The 12,642-nt window shown below is 40.2% G+C and overlaps 1 protein-coding gene across 2 annotated transcripts; it reads left to right on the top strand.

Annotated features, from left to right (window-relative positions):
* The first annotated feature begins 2,842 nt into the window (after nt 1-2,842).
* Nucleotides 2,843-9,068, top strand: LOC147890421 (putative serine/threonine-protein kinase WNK9). 2 transcript variants are annotated; one of them, XM_087390467.1, is made up of 7 exons: nt 2,843-3,375; nt 3,637-3,674; nt 3,783-4,010; nt 4,100-4,323; nt 4,407-4,564; nt 4,738-5,224; nt 7,627-9,068. In XM_087390467.1, exons 1-7 carry the CDS (start codon nt 3,256-3,258, stop codon nt 8,655-8,657), a joined length of 2,286 nt encoding a protein of 761 aa, XP_087246593.1. In that variant the 5' UTR covers nt 2,843-3,255; the 3' UTR covers nt 8,658-9,068. The 2 variants fall into 2 exon arrangements, with proteins under 2 accessions (XP_087246593.1, XP_087246595.1); XM_087390469.1 differs by lacking the exon at nt 3,637-3,674 and having other exon boundaries at nt 3,259-3,375; nt 3,751-4,010.
* The last annotated feature ends 3,574 nt before the right edge of the window (nt 9,069-12,642 follow it).

Below are 12,642 nucleotides of genomic sequence, written 5' to 3'. Positions count from 1 at the left end.
TCTATTTTCACATAATTGTTGACTTAGACCATCAAGGATGAGGGTAGAGCTTGATGTGATAAATAGATTGATTTCACTAGCCATTCACCTTGCTAGGGAGGTTATTGCACCACCACAAGCCATGACATGTCTCAAATCATTTTAGGTCTTGTGTGTTCATTTGTGTAATCATAAATAAGGGAGAAATAATTAAGCTCCCCCTTTAGGCATTCTTCACATCCTTTATTCTACTTGTCACACATACATTTTAGTATTTGAATAAGGTACTCAACATCTCTCTCTCTCTCTCTCTCTCTCTCTCTCTCTCTCTCTCTATACATTGCACATGTGCATGTGCAATATGTGTTTTTTGTAACATGAATTCACAACCAAAATTACAATCTTCACACTATTTATTTACTTCATGTGGTAGGAAAATTTAAGGTAGACTACCTATCCTTGCTAACCTACATATGCAAATCCACTTATTCAACCTCATTGTTTTAGCATTGTCTTAGTCTAGCAAAGATAAGTGGATCTTCTGTTATTAAATTTATAACAACATAATCAAATAATGATACCATCAAGATCCCAAATGAATAATGCCACTAACAATGATTTAAAATGAGACTTCAAACTGTATTTCTTTAAACAAAAATCCAGCTCTTCCTGGATTAATGAATCCTCAAAAAGTAACAATCCTTAGAAGTTACTCTTTCCTTGATTAAAGAACCAAAAGTAAAAGCTAATTGGATCTCACCTTTTAAGGTATATAACAAATATTCATGGACTTATATGGAGACTTGAACATGTGCCTGTATGTGATCATACAATTGCTAGAATAGACGTGTATGCATTAATAAAATCAATACATTCCTAAAAGGCAAAAAGGTAGAAAGAGATTCATGATCCCAAGAACATGCAAAGAGTGGTTTTTGAAAGTATTCTTCTAAATGATGAATCCATATTTGTGTAATTGGTACTACTCTTCAGTGACAAAAGGTAATTGAAGTATCTAATTTATAAAAATATCCTTGGGCCTGCCAATGTGGAGGAGCTTGGTCTCTTCTAGGGGACGAGAGATTCGATACATGCTTGAGGCTTGTGAGCTTTGAGATTTTGTAATGTTTATTGTTGGACCACATAAGTGGATATCAAAGACTAAAATCTAATAAAAGGGGATGACACTTCACGGGTATCTCTTTGAAGAAAGTATAAGCTTTCATTCCTATGAGAATTATTCTTAGTACTATCACAAAATATCCCTTGGTCATTTGTATGACTTTGTATCCACACAAGTGAAAATCAATTAAATCCCTTCAATGCTAATAGACTTTACAATAATTGAATAGGATTGATGACACAGAATTATATGGTAACTTTGATGTGTAGAGAAGATGGAACAAGATACAAGCATAGAGCGAAAATTTATGCTTCCCATTCTGTTGTCTTTGTGAAAAGAACTAACTTTTTTGCATCAATACAATGCCATAGCACAAAAAGACTATGAGAAGAAAGCTCAGGTAATGTCTTTGAGATAGGTGACACAAGGTAGTCCACAAAATTGTACAAGTTAGATTACTTCGAAGACAAGTTTCACTGTGTGTAAACTCTTTAACGAGCAGCCCACAAACAATGTGCTATCCACATAATCTCATAAAGAAAAAAAGGAATTTAAGAAAGGTATATAGAGCTAAGATTTCTTAGATTTCACAATATAATTGTAGGTACACATGATGTGCTTGTTTACACCTTCAATTTTGAAGGTGTCATTTGGAAGAACAAAGGGTTGTCCTAGAGCCAATGAAAAAACTATAGCCATTGTAGTCCTAGATAAACTCTCTTGCTTCAAAGTAAACAACTTGAATGAAGTTTTAACAAGCTTTAATGTAATTTGTGAATTGGCCCTAACAAAGGTCTCATTTTGAGACATGACGACACTGCGGGAAACAACTTGCTCCCTATTCAAATACATTCAATTTAACATTGGGCAAGCAACATTTGAAACGCCAACACTTAGTGCTTAAGTCCCTTGTTGGATGGTATGATGGAATATAAGATGTGCCATGCAAAAAAAGGAGCAAGAGGGGCTCTAAGATTACTCATGCTTCCACACATGAGCATGAAAAATAGTGGTAGTGGAGGCTTTTCTTGGGGAGGGTAGTGTATAAAAGTGCAAATAAGACTTATGAGCAAGCATGCATAAAAAGCACCCCTGTATTTGAAAATTAACATATTTGTTGACAAGTGCACATGTTTGCATGTTGAATTTAAATATTCACGTGTAGAGAATAATAAGCTGTGCATTTATTTAATGCCCACGAGCAAATATGATATTCAAGTCACTTGATTAAAAAGATCCTCTTCTGTGCCTAAATGTGCCAATGGCTGAGGGGGAGAGAGAGAGAGAGAGAGAGAGAGAGAGAGAGAGAGATCCCTGGGAGTGTTTGTGATGGCAGTTTGGATTGTCGATGCAAGTCTGCCGAGTAAGTAGGAACGATATGAGTGTATATAACGTGGCTACATCACGATAAGAGATGTGTATGGAGTCTGTCTGTGGCATTTGACTCTGGAGAGGCAATGCTTTCAGGCACACGTCGAGGATCGGGCAAGATGGTGACGGCGAGGGGTGGTGCTGAGATCAACAAGAAGGGGGGGAGCTAGGGGGGGGGGACTTGAGGTCTGCAATCTCACATGGGGGTACAATAATGCAACTGAGGGCGACCGGAAAGAGACCGGCAATAGGCGGTCACAAAGATTCTGGAAACAGGGCTCTCTCTCTCTCTAGGCTTCTCTCTCTTCGCACTCTCTCTCTAGAAAGGGGATGATTTTCTCTCTCTTCCTAAATGAGCATTTCGTCCATTTTCAGAGTCTTTCTCTTCATATTTGAGCTCGCTCAAGCTCCAAACTTGCATCTTCCGTCGTCTTCGCCAATTGGGTCCTCGCCCTCCTCCTCCTTTCTGCCTTGCCCTCTCCAATTTCGCACTCCTCTGCTGTTTCCACAGCAGATCGTGCACCCGCTTCCTTTCACGGATGTTCTTCCCTTCCACTCCCTCCCCTCCGCTTATTAGCATGATTGTTGCCTGGATTTGCTTCTTCCATCCAGCTGCATTGGACTCCCTTGGACTCGACCCCTCCGGATGGCCCTGCCTCAGTATCTACGACCACGGCCCCAGACGTTGCCCCTGCTGCTGCGCCATCCTTTACCATAGATCTTCTTTCGTGCTCTAGAAGACCTTCATTTGAGCTCAGCTCGTTTCACCCACGGTTCGGAGAATGCCTGATCATAGATGCAGCAGTAGCGGTCGCTGTCTTCACGAGCTTGCCAGCGGGAACGAGGACAATAGCAATGATTTCGAGTATGTGGAGGTCGATCCAACGGGTCGCTATGGACGGGTATATCAATTTCGAATTTCCAGACTATAGTGCCTCATTGTGTCGGGAAATTTTGAACTTCTTCGGCCGGCTGCGTCTTCTCCATACGGCAATTTAAAACTTGCAATAATATTTAGGATCTCCTGTATTTTGGTGAAGCGTTCGATGCACGCATACGTTGAGCATGAAGGGATTAAAGGGAAAATCTTCACGGTGTGGTTTATTTGACAGATCTTCAATTGCGGTCTTCCTGATCATACTTTTCTGATTTTGTGTTTTTAGTACAAAGAAGTGCTGGGCAGGGGAGCCTTCAAGACTGTGTATCCTATGCGACATTCTTCTCCGTATTTTTTTTTTGGGCCTTTACATCCTGACGTCTCTTTATCTGTTCTGCAGGCTTTCAGTTGTTGACCTTGACATGCACATAGATACAGGGCTTTTGATCAAGAAGATGGAATCGAGGTGGCGTGGAATCAAGTTCAAGCACAGGATGTCGTACAGACTCCTGATGATCTTGACCGTTTGTATTCAGAGGTTCATTTGCTCAAAACACTGAAGCACAAAAACATAATGAAGTTTTACCATTCGTGGGTGGACGAGAAGACAAATAATATCAATTTTATAACCGAGATTTTCACATCAGGGACACTGAGACAGTACGTGCTCTCTTTAAATATTGGGAGTCCTGTTCACTTTTTTAATTTTCCGTCAAGTTAGACTGACCATAAGCTCTTTTGGATTTTAGATATCGTAAGAGGCATAAGCACGTTGACATCAAAGCTGTGAAAAATTGGTCACGGCAGATCTTGCGAGGCCTGCTTTATTTACATAGCCATGATCCCCCCATTATTCACCGTGATCTGAAATGTGACAATATTTTAATCAATGGCAATCAAGGGGAAGTGAAGATTGGAGATCTTGGCCTTGCAACACTCCTGCAGCATGCTCATGCAGCTCATAGTGTCATTGGTATGTTCAGCTTGAATTAGCATGAGCGTTTGCGATCCCCGGGGTAATTCTGAGCTCTGAGCTGAAACCACCGCTTATTGCAGGCACCCCTGAGTATATGGCTCCTGAACTTTATGAAGAAGAATATACTGAGTTGGTTGACGTCTACTCATTTGGGATGTGCCTTCTGGAAATGGTTACTTCTGAATATCCTTACAGCGAGTGCTCCAATGCAGCGCAAATTTACAAGAAAGTGACATTGGTAATTTCCTTTTCGATTCTGAAGCACTCTCAATTTTTTCCCCAAAGCACGATACCCTTCTTATTGCATCAGGCCATTGCTCTGGTTATGAGCCATGCAGACTCTCATTATGCTAAAAGTATTCCCTCTTCATTGCTGACAAGCTGATGTCAGTTTTCAACACTTCTGGCCAGGGGAAAAAACCAGAAGCCTTGATGAAGGTCAAGGATCCTGAAGTCTGTCAGTTTATTGAAAAATGCATAGCAATAGCCTCAAAACGGCTGCCTGCACGAGAGCTTCTGATGGATTCATTTCTTAGATGTGAGGGAAGTCAAGAATCGGTGGATTCTTATCCACATATAGGCCGAATGATGCGACAGACTCATAGTCTGGATGATTTAGCATTGTTTAAGGAGGAGCCCCTTGGCAAATCTGCAACAGTGCAGATAAGTTATAAATTAAAGGAGACTCTTCCTGATAATTGTGATAATTTTGTCTCTTCTTCTGGCGAGCATAAGTCAGGCCTATGTGCTGATCACCATGGCAATATGAACTTTTGTAAGCTTTTGCCTTCTTCCCAGTCCAGAGAGGAGCGTGCCAGGAATGTGGATTTCAGGGTTAATGGTAAAAGAAGGGAAGATGATACTGTGTTTCTGAGACTCCGCATTGCAGACCCTGAAGGTAATCGTGTCTCATCTTTGAACTCAGGATATATAGGGAACTTTATGTATTAAACTTTATTTGCGAGTGACTATCATGAGATTGAAACTGCACAATGTGTTGTGTTTTTAGAGGATGAGTTTGGGTATTTCCTGGTTATGCTTGGGCACTGATGACGACATAAGTGTTTCTTTGCTTGCTAAGTAGGTCTTCCTTTTGTTTTTCAAAAAAGTTTATGATACCTCTTTTTTATTCTCTTTTGTTTTGTCTTTTATTTTTTGGACTTTAGAACAACAAAAAATGTAAATTTGTATGATTGGATATATTCTAGTCTTACAAAGGTAGGTGTATATACAGTGTCTTAGCTCTGCTATGCTATGAAGAAGGCGAACACTTAAAAGAAAGACTCATGCTATATATATTTGTGAAGGCTCATATATAAAAGTTTAATTTAGGTTAAATGATTGCTAATCTGCATTATAGCCTTTGCATGAGTATATATATATATATTTGTGAAGGCTCATATATAAAAGTTTAATTCAGGTTAAATGATTGCTAATCTGCTATAGCCTTTAGCATGAGTCTTTCTTTTAAGTGTTCGCCTTCTTCATAGCATAGCAGAGCTAAGACACTGTGAGGTAAGTTTATTCATTGGCAAAGACGATAAGGTCTTTATTTGTATGCCACCTCTGGTGTGAGTCCGTTGGCAACCTTTAATCTCAGTGATATCCATGAAGGTTTAATGTCTCATAAATTAGCATTTGTACAACGTACAAGAGATACAATAATTGTCAAGGTATAGCATAAGCAAGCAAACATATTAGCTAGGAACAAGTCTGTGCTGCGAGGTTTCACAGGAATGTGCATGGTAACATGATGACTACATAAGCCTTGCTTTGCTTGCTAGGTATGTCTACCTTTTGTTTTGCAAGAAATTTGTTAGCTCATTTTTCTTCTCTTTCGTTTTTTCAATGAAAAGTATTGCGAAAATCTTGCTCTCTGTTCTATCCCCTGGAAGGCTATGTAGCCATTATAAATATGTGCATATTTTCTGTCTCCATGAAGATTGCATGGAGGCATGATCAAGTTGATGTCAACTTCTAACATTCTTTGAAGCATTATAAGTGTGAGTCTATTGCGTAGAAGTGCATAACTAGAAGTCTAAAAGTATTTCATGGGTGCACTCAGTGGGAATGTGCTTTAGATCAACATTCAAAATGGCATAGCTTTCCAAAACTTTCCATCATCCCCCTGGCGCCCTTCCCGAAAACCCCATGTTGTGCGTTAGTGCTTGTATCTGGAACAAGTTATTTTTGGTTTCCTCAAAGTTTCTGGCTGAAGACCATTTCTTATGCTTCACTTCTGTATCATGAGAAGATTGTTGATCCATGAGCCTTATTGAAGAAAGGGTGGCATGTACAGATATGTTTCATACTGCTGTTTTTCCCATTGGTTGTGTTACATCTGTCAAATTGGCTATCCGTTGAATTTTAAGTCGTGTCAATGGAAGTAGCTATTATATTTAGCTTTGTTTTATTTTTTATCCTTGTGAGCACTGCTTGAAGAAGCATAAATATCTTGAATTTGCACTTTTGATTAGCCTTTTTTTTACAGTGACAGTTTCTATGGGTACAGACGTGGACACAGTAGCTATTATATTTAGCTTTGTTTTAATTTTTATCCTTGCGAGCATTGCTTGAAGAAGCAGAAAAATCTTGGTTTTGCATTTTTTATTAGCCTTTTTTTACAGTGACATTTTCTATGTGCACAGTAGTGGACACAGGTATCACCTTGTGAATTTTTTCATCCAACTTGAGGCTTGTTGATGTTGTGATGATTCTTCAACATTTGTATTGGTCTGTTGCCTTTTAGCTTACCATTTCTCAGGTTTTTTTGCCTTGGAGAGGAAAACAAAGAAATAATATTGGCAGGATCTTCCTTCTACAGCTAGAGCTATGGCAGAAACTCATACAAATATATTGTCGACATAGTTGGTACTGCTAATGCCTATATGCTTGTCGAGCGGGCGAGGGGCGAGGTCTGCCACGGGCGCCGTCGCGTGCAGGACAGGGAGTTGACAGTCTTTAACCTTGATAATAACACGGACTGTACTGTTTGTTTTGCTTTGGGCATGTCCTTGCCATCTTTGCAAGGAAGCAAATACCAGTATGTTGTTTAATATTCCCTATATTTATGTTCTGCACCCCTACTTTTGGTTGCCGATGTCATATATTGGGTATGCTGTAGCATTCAAAATGTAGGATTGTATGTTGTGAAATTAAGTGAAAATGGTTATCAATGAAGTTGTGGATTGCATTTTGTTCAAGCTTTCTTACTTGTGTTTATATAAACCCTGAAGGCTCTGGAGAAAGCGTACCTTATATGTGTAAACTACGGTCTCATTCTCAGTATATTTTGTGCAGGTCAAGTTCGGAACATTCATTTTCCATTTGACGTGGAGAGTGATACAGCAATGTGTGTTGCAAGTGAAATGGTTGCTGAGCTTGATCTCACAGATCAAGATGTGACTAAAATTGCAGAGATGATCGATGCTGCGATACTGGCTCTAGTCCCTGAATGGAAGCCGGGTGTGGCAATTGATGAGACCTATGGGGATGGGGAGGCCTTTGTAGATCATATGGACAGCAATGCAGATGAAGGTGAATTTTCTAGAAAGGTGAGTGTCTTGGATCCATTGACAACTGTCCTGTCTGAAGGTCCCCTTGAGGACACATTTCCTTCTATCACCAGCGTTTTGATCCCAGAGACTGTTCCTCCTGCAAGAGTGGAGGGTGCAGTATATGGGCGATTTGAAGAAGTCATGTATCAGTGTCATAAGTCCGATTTTCTTGCTGGTGTGGCAGAAGAACAGTGTACTGTTTCTAGTGTTTCATCTGATACTTTGCAAGGAGAAGTTGACTGGGGCTCAACAGATGGATCTAGCTCTGCCGACTCACAGACATCTGTTGCGTCTCTACATAAGGGTGAACCAGGCACCCCACGTTTTCAAGAGTACTCATGTACTGGACGTAATGATGACCCTAAGGTAGCAGCAGCCTTCAATGAGTTGGTGGAGTCTAAAAGAAAGGATGGACCTTTAGGTTATGGACATAAGTCATGGGAGGGCTTAGTTGAGGGCAAGCCATGTCTTGACTTTTACACTAGTTCTGTATTGACCCAGAAATCAAAAGACGAGAAGGTTTGTCAACAAGATATTGTGGACCAGAACTTGCAACAGTTTGTGTCTACACCATCCTTTGACAATTGCAGGGATGTGAGCCATGACTATGATGAGTCAGCGGCTCAGGAGTTAACAGAGTTGGCTCTTAAGCATGAACAAGAACTGAGGGAACTACGGCACAAACATGAAGAAGCATTATCAGATTTAAGGGGCCGTTGGCGACAAAAGAAGAATTCAAAATTGAGTTTGGCTACAAATGCCAATCTAATTTAGTGTGGTTCACATGCTTATTTGCAAATTCAATGACAGTGTATAATGAGTGCATAAGAAGCTCCTGGCAGCATGTACAGAAATTTGAGCAATTTAGCAATGAAAGCCCAACTTTGGTGGACAGATGCTTTCAACAGCTCGAGCCTAAAGGTCTATCTTTGTTTGGAATTTACCCCTTAATGGCAAGCTTTTATGCTCGTTTGGGAGAGACTAAAATGAAATCGTTTAGACTTCACAAGCAGTTGTAGCTTGAATGAAGAGATTTGGACTACTTTTTGATTAGCCTTCTCCTTTAGTGCTAGCCTTCGTCATGGCTGAGTTTGCCCTTCACCTCCGGAGTGCCGACAGAAACTCAGTACAAAGACTTTGTATAAATGGATGCTCAAGTATGTGTGGGTGTGGATTTGTATGTGTGAGAGCATACTTTTATACTATGGTCTACACCCATTGTTGGGCGCTGATGACGTCAGCGGGGATGTCATAGTTTTGGAAAATGTGGATGCTGGGAATTTTCAAGATCTAGAAGATGAAAACTAGGAAGGTGCTCACATATAAAGAGCTTGGTGCTACTGTGATTACTACAAGTTTGTGGCAAGATGACAAGTGATTGTCTCGTTTATTGACTTTGCTAAAACTACACTTTAAAGGAGCAAGACAAAATTCAGCCCCTCCATTGGTATTGTGAATGGTAAAAATGACCAACGCTATTGTGATAATTTGCAATGTGTGTCATATGATGTCACATGTATAATATAAAATATGAGGTCTATGGAACCATGGTTGAGGTGGCAAGGTTCCTCATGTGGCAATATGGATGGTCCCATGTGTGTATGAATTGGAGTGGTTGTGCATAGTCCAAGGGATAATAGTTTTAGAAGGAGAAAATAGGATGAGGTGGCAAGCATCTTTGTGCCAACTCTCCACTTGTCCTCGTAGATGCTTGTGTGCATTTTAAGATAGGGGAAGCTTCCAAAGGAGGTGAGTTATCCATTATTGACTTTGAACATAACATCTTGATTTATGTGGAAAATGCGGATAAGGGTTGCTGCCCCCCATTGGGAGATATTGGTTGAAGATGCCCACAAGGAAGATACCCCCTCCCATCTTGTGCATATGGGATGCCAATTGATCAAGGGATAATTGGGTATAAAATGAGGGTATGGGAGCAAGAAAGGGAGAATTAGATATAAAATGAGGGTATGGGGCCTCTCCCATTACATAGACCTTCCATTTTTCATATCTCGTCTCTTGTATGTGCCACCGTTCTCTCCAATTAAGCTCTATGAAGACTCTTCTCCTTCCCTCATGGAGTCTCTCCTTTTCCTTCATCTTCCTCGGTAACTTTCACCACTCCCTCTATATGTGTGTATTTCTTATGTGTATATTTCTCTCCCATTCATCGTCCACTGATTGGCTCCGTCCTTCCCTTCCTCCTCTGGTTATTCCTTTGATGCAAGTGGAGAATGGTATATCTTATATGGACTTCAAGTGGAGGTATGGAGTGGCTCGATATTTCCTTCATAGTACTAAAAATAATGTACCATTCTTGTCCACATGACATTGATACGTTTAGATTTAGAACAAGAATACGATTCACAAAGATATTCACTTCTATATATCTGATGACAAGGACCATGGCACTCTTTGTTTAGTAGTGCTTTATACTCTACCAACAATGGTTGTAGGATGAGGGTGTTAAATTTAAAAGACACTGGGTTTGGTTTGATGGTGTTGAATCACAATTTAAGGTGGTTGGAGTGGTGGATGAGGAAGACTAAGATAGCACTAAGAAAATGTAGTCTCATCGCAAGGAAACAATGTTCCACTTATCCTGGAAAATGGAAAATGTATTTGAGACTACGCTTCTTTGAATACATAAAAATAGGTAGCGGAGCTATAATTCCAAGAATCAGTGCGGTGGTCGCTCCAAGATAACCTTAAATTTTGGGCGATGGACAGGTTGTCAAGCCAAAGATTGCGCTGAGACAATGTTCATCATGATAGATTGCGTCTCATTATTATGCCAAAAACTAGCGTGGTGGTTGTAGACCTATGATCTGCATGGGCGTGCGGTGGCAAAGTTGTGGCAAAATGTTGTGCGATGACAGGTGGTTAGGCCAAAGACTGCACTTCAGGGGTGTTCAGAATGATAGATTACATCTCATTATTACTGCAAGAACCGGCACTGTGGTCTCTCCAAGCCAACCTTGAGTGATGTGCATGGGCGCGTTGCTCAATGACAGGTGGCAAAGCTGCGCGGCAAAGGCGTGATGATAGGTGGTCAGGCCAGAGAGTGCGCTGTGCAAAGCAGTGCAGAGATGCACGATGTAGGACAGAGCTACCGTGTGTCAAGCTCTGTAGTGTTTAGAATAAATAGATTGCATCTCATTATTATGCTAGTACGGCATCATGATGTTGGGAAAATTTTCGATGAGAGTGCGGGTCTGCGCTAAATTCAAATTTCACCCAAGAGCATATCGTGTCGTGGCCCCAAAATGGCCCCAAAAATAGTTCTGTGATTGGCTACACCCAAGCAAACATTGACCTTGTAGGGTTTATGGAGAATCTCAGGCAAAAAAAGTGGGCATATCGATAAAATTTCACCTAAGAGCGCGTCACGTTGTGACCCCAAAATGGCCCCAAAAATAGTTCCGCGATTGGCTACATCCAAGCAAATGTTGACCCTGCAGGGTTTATGGAGAATCTCAGACAAAAAAAGTGGGCATGTTGAGTTTATGCCTTTTGAAGATATGCCCAATGATGTGAATGTCCAATTGGATCCACTATATGAGTGTCACCATGATGCACTAACTAATTGCCTCATCAAAGGTGATATTTTGACTATCAATGATGCAAAAGAAGGCATCATTGAAGGCATGGAGTTCTACGAAATACAATGTACATGCCTAAAAGAAAGAGTTACCCATGGATGGTTGGAGGGTGTACAAAGGCCACAAGAATATGTGGTGTCTAAGGAGTTCTATGCCTTGTGCATATTGTGAAGTTTCCTATAATAAAAATTGAAGGGGGTTGAATTTGTACTACCTATCATTTGAGGTTCATGAAACAATTACCATAGCATGCCTTTTCATTCATTGCTTTTGCTATTGTTGTTTCATGCACAATCTGTTTATTACTGAGAGCATAAACCCACATGCCTATCTCTTATGAAAACATGGGGGTATCTGCTTTTCAACTCCTATGCCTTTCTAGCTAGTATTCTATTTAAATAATGCTTGGTTAACCAACATAGAGTTCTAGTGAGTGCTAGTTGCTATTACTAGTAGCCAGCAAGAGTTGATAGCAATCAATGTTAGTGCTAGTTGTCGCTATTAGCAATTACTAGTTGTCACTGTCATAGGCACTACAATATTATGCTCGATCCTTAGTTAACTACAATATTATGCTCGATCCTTAGTTAACTACAATTGAGTGCTAGATAGTGCAAGTTTCTATTACTAGAAGTCACAAGCAATCACTATTAGGGCTAGTTGTTGGTACTAGTTTGTGTTGCTAATTACTGCTAGTTAGTGTTAGTTAGTGATAGCTAGTTTTGTCAGTGATAATTAGTGGTGTAGGAGTCCTTGAAGCTAAAAGAATGGAACTTTATGCCATAGAACGATATCACTAAAGCTAAGGGGATGGAAAATGTGTGATTTTTCTTATGACCTACTTGTGATATCACAGTGGCCTTTTGATAAACACTTTCCTCAAGGTCTCAAGTTCAAAGTCAATGTATATCGATAGCCACCTTCTGTGATTTCTAGTGACTACTATTACTAGAAATTGCTAGTGACTGCTATTACTAGCAATCATTCTAAGTGCTAGTTGCTACCAGTATAGCAGTACTAGCTGTCAGTGTTAGTATAGCAATACAATATAATGATCAATTAATGTCTAGATAACCAATTGTGAGTGCGTATTTAGTTTCTCTTTACAGTGTAATTTAGGAAAAGAAATAATCATCCTCAACAAGTATGACATCATA

The sequence above is a fragment of the Dipteris shenzhenensis genome, chromosome 19, assembly GCF_047967505.1.
Source record: "Dipteris shenzhenensis isolate YYH24624 ecotype China chromosome 19, Dip_SZ_1.0, whole genome shotgun sequence".
Classification (NCBI taxonomy): domain Eukaryota; kingdom Viridiplantae; phylum Streptophyta; class Polypodiopsida; order Gleicheniales; family Dipteridaceae; genus Dipteris; species Dipteris shenzhenensis.
Note: the sequence above shows the minus strand (reverse complement) of the source record. Positions and strands in the feature narration are given on the sequence as shown.